The sequence below is a fragment of the Lycium barbarum genome, chromosome 11 (assembly GCF_019175385.1).
Source record: "Lycium barbarum isolate Lr01 chromosome 11, ASM1917538v2, whole genome shotgun sequence".
Classification (NCBI taxonomy): Eukaryota; Viridiplantae; Streptophyta; class Magnoliopsida; order Solanales; family Solanaceae; genus Lycium; species Lycium barbarum.
In genome coordinates this window covers 1,509,527-1,513,246 of record NC_083347.1, presented here as the reverse complement: position 1 = coordinate 1,513,246, position 3,720 = coordinate 1,509,527, and the positions used below count along the sequence as shown (strand labels likewise).

At 34.5% G+C, this 3,720-nt stretch overlaps 1 protein-coding gene across 2 annotated transcripts; it reads left to right on the top strand.

Moving 5' to 3' along the window:
* Positions 1 to 3,368, top strand: LOC132619137 (uncharacterized). 2 transcript variants are annotated; one of them, XM_060334091.1, is made up of 3 exons: positions 1 to 228; positions 1,044 to 1,219; positions 2,295 to 3,368. In XM_060334091.1, the coding sequence occupies exon 3, from the start codon at positions 2,296 to 2,298 to the stop codon at positions 3,073 to 3,075; it is 780 nt and encodes a 259-aa protein (XP_060190074.1). In that variant the 5' UTR covers positions 1 to 228; positions 1,044 to 1,219; position 2,295; the 3' UTR covers positions 3,076 to 3,368. The 2 variants fall into 2 exon arrangements, with proteins under 2 accessions (XP_060190074.1, XP_060190075.1); XM_060334092.1 differs by lacking the exon at positions 1,044 to 1,219.
* The last annotated feature ends 352 nt before the right edge of the window (positions 3,369 to 3,720 follow it).

Sequence of the window (3,720 nt, the reverse complement as noted above, 5' to 3'; positions counted from 1 at the left end):
TTTTGGGCACATAAACAGTCCCTTTTTAGAATTACAGCTATGGCAGAAAAAAGTCTCTTTGAGAACCAAAAAGTGATCAATGAAGAGAAGAAGAGAAAAGAATACAACATTACTCTTCATATCATCAAATACTATTAGTTGGTGAAGGAGATTTCTCTTTTTCTCTCTGTTTAGCTCACTCTTTTGGCAACGCTTCTAATATTGTTGCTTCCTCTTTACAATCATATGGTACTCATTTTCACTCTATTTTCTTTCTGGGTTGCTTTTATTTTGCTTAATTTATGATGGGATTTTTGCAAAATCCAATTTTTATTGTACAAGAATGCTTTGTCATGCTTTCTTCAGTACTTCCTCCGTCCTAATTTAGCCCCCGTTTAATTATTCACTTTATTCCGAATTTTTTTTACTTTTTTCCGAAATCAGCATTTGGCCAGAAAAATTCTGAATATAATATTCCGAAATACCAAAAACTCAAAAAGTTTATTTTTTAAAAAAATTCACTTTTTCATTTTTTTACAACTATATTTTACCAAAAGCTACAATTTCAAAAATTATGACCAAACATAACCACAACTCCAACTTCAAAATTTTAAAAAAGGTGAAATATTTTTTGTATATGTAGACAAACGGGGCCTAATTAGTATCTTACTTTCTTTTTTATTGTTCAAGAATACTTTTTCATGCTTTCTCATTTTGGTTTGTCCCCCAAAAAATGTATCTTTCTATATTTAGCAAGTTTAAAATCACAATATGCCAAGGATATTTTAATATATTATATACATTTTTAACACACAAGATTCAAAAGCTGCTTTTTATTTCTTAAATTTTATGTCAAGTCAAATTAAGACACTTAAATTGGGACGGAAGGGTTTTTTTTTTTCCTCTGTGTCATGGTTTTTCTCTCTTGTTTATTTTTTCCAAACTGCTTTGAAATGTGCAAACGCTACCCTCCCCAGACGCCACTTATAGAATTATACTGAGTATGTTTGTTGTTGTAATTTTTTGCTGTTTAATTTTGCCCTTTTTGGTTCTGGTTGTAATAGATGAGGTGATCAAAATGTACAAGAATGGAAAATCAAACTTAGAAAAGTTGAAATCTTTGGGAGGAAGTTATCTTGCATGGTGTGGATGCAACTAAAATGCAGCATCATCCTGCTCTCAGTAACTGGAAATTTCGATCGGATAATTTATAACTTTCCTCATGCAGGGTTTCATGGCAGTGAGGATAATAATCACTTTTTATCTTTCTGGATACATTTTTATTATGTGATTTTAACTCTGCTTGTAGTGTTGTATGTAACATGCTTTTCATGGAAATTTGAACTATTTAAGAAATATCTTTTTCATATTGTTTTGTGGTGTTAGAGGAAAGTAGCATGTATAGGAGTAGAAGGTGGAGTTTGAACTCAAGGGAGTGGATGAAAACTATGATTCAAATCCTAGTATGGACAAAAATGTTAGGAGAAATAGCAAAGGCGTAGCCACGATTTGAAGCTTTTGAGTTCTGGATTCCTTTTTTTTTTTTTTTTGAAAAGTTACTAGGTTCTATATTAGTAATTTGTTACTATTATTCAATGGATTTTCAAGACAAATCATTGTTTGAGCCAATGCTGCTGGGTCCGGCCGAACCTGCAGCGGACATGCTAGCTCCTCCCTTGGTTGTATTAGTAGGTACCTGGTGAAAGAGTCGAGTTGCTGTCTTTCAAAGAAAAGAAAGGGAGTAGAAGATTGAGGGTGGATATGGATTTAGGTTTTTAAGTATGTGGCTCGACTCTGTGCCAACAACTCATATTTAGTATAAATACTTACAGCCTCTTATCCATTCTCATTGAATGACTGTGGGGTATCCTACATGTAAGAATTATATAAGGGATCTTCGCTTATGCATTTTTACCAGTTTTGTAATTAACAACTAAATTTGCTTCAAACACAATGAGTGTCGAGTACCACTGAGGATGAGGATAGGAATGGGGTAGGGTGTTTAGGATATCAATCGTGAAGATTTGCTCAAGTGATATGTAGTTAGAGTTTGTAAATACTTGTAAGACAACGTTGTTTTATTCAATCTAAGACAAGCAAAGATTGTAAAATAGTTTAGTTATGTCCATCTTTAGTGACCAGTTTTTTTGGCTCATTTAGGCCAATATTTTGATCGTACTGGGAAGGGAACAATTTCTGTATTATTTGCTGAAAGTATTGACTTTTGTCCTCTAGGTTAGTTGCTTAATTGTTCTTTTCTTGCACTGCATTTTGCATTTTTTCAACATATTGTGTGCGTTTTTTCTTTTATGCAGAATGCACAGGAATCTTGTGAGAAGTTTTCTTTGGAGTGCAAAAAACATGTTGCGACTCGATGGTCAAATTCATGTTGCCCATAAAACGACTCCTACATACCACCGTTGGGATCTTGTTGGACTTGGAATAGAAAACTCCTTGAGTTGTATTGAATGTGCAGAATTCAGGGCTGAAAATTACCCTGGTTACAACAACAAAATGGGAGATGGTCCAAAATGTGATGAGCCTTTTCATCTGGGTGAGTGCCAGACCTTCATGTTTATACTCGACCTGTCTCGTAAGAATGTGCCAATGACAAAACAAAAGAAACGCAATTTACATGAGCCATCTCAGAAACTTCAAAAAGTTCCCAAACACAATTTATATGCACCACCTCAGAAATTTCAAAAAGTTCCCAACTCCATAAGTCCTCCTATTTACTCCTTCCAGCAGCCACTAAGTTGGATTGGCCGGAGAAATTCTCCAACTTATGTTAGTGACAAGAATGGTTTTCTGAGTTATGCGGGTTTACCTGCAACGCATGACAATAAAAGTGAATGTGTTAGGGTCTTTAAGCCGTATTTCAGTTATATTCAAGAAAATTTTGGAAGAAGAGAGGAAATTGGTGTTGAAGTTTCAGTTCGTCAAGCTCTGCAGCATGCTTCTTTGATGTACAGGGCTAAGATCGAGAGGCCCCCGGGAGCTTACTTGAAACTTTTGAAAGAGCTTCATTTTCTGAGCCTGTCCAGAATTTCGAGGTTACGACAGAAGCTTCAAGATCCCGATCGAAGACTGTGGTGAGCAACATGGTACAAAAGTATAAATTATGTGTCTAAAGCGAATTAGTAGACATGAATATGCAAGTATCTGTTGTTGACTAACTATTATTCCCCATGTCTGTCTCTTTGTTTTACTGAAAGAACTTAATCGCAGACGAATGTTTTGTAAAGTTAAGATTGAAATATGTGTAACAAAGTTTAAAATGCTCTTGAAATTTGATTAGGCAATATGCTGTGATACTCTTTGTAGTTTGATGTGTTCTGATACATTCTAAGTGGTGTTTCCAAGAATAAAACTTGGCTTAATTGGTAAGAGTCAATTTACTTTAACCATGATTTTATGATTTTATTTCCAGGTATTGTAGCTAGTTTCATTTATGTCAATTTCTGTTAAGTAATTCTCCCCACTTCCCACTTATTCATCCAGGGTACAATGTAGAAACTTTCGATATTCAGCTTACTATTGTACGTTATGTGAATTGTACTTTCACTACTACATGCTCAATATTCTGCTTACTAATCAACAATCAAGAATGAGTAGTTTGAGATTTTACATTCTGCGTAGTCAGTTTTTTATCAACTGATATATATAATCTGTTAATTTTACGCTCAAGTGAAGGCCCGTTGGTTGTTGTCCTCGGGCTTTGGTTTAGTAGTAAGGGGATAA

Excerpts from the sequence above, each read along its gene's own strand:
- LOC132619137 (XM_060334092.1), top strand. The coding sequence starts at position 2,296 with ATGCACAGGAATCTTGTGAGAAGTTTTCTTTGGAGTGCAAAAAACATG.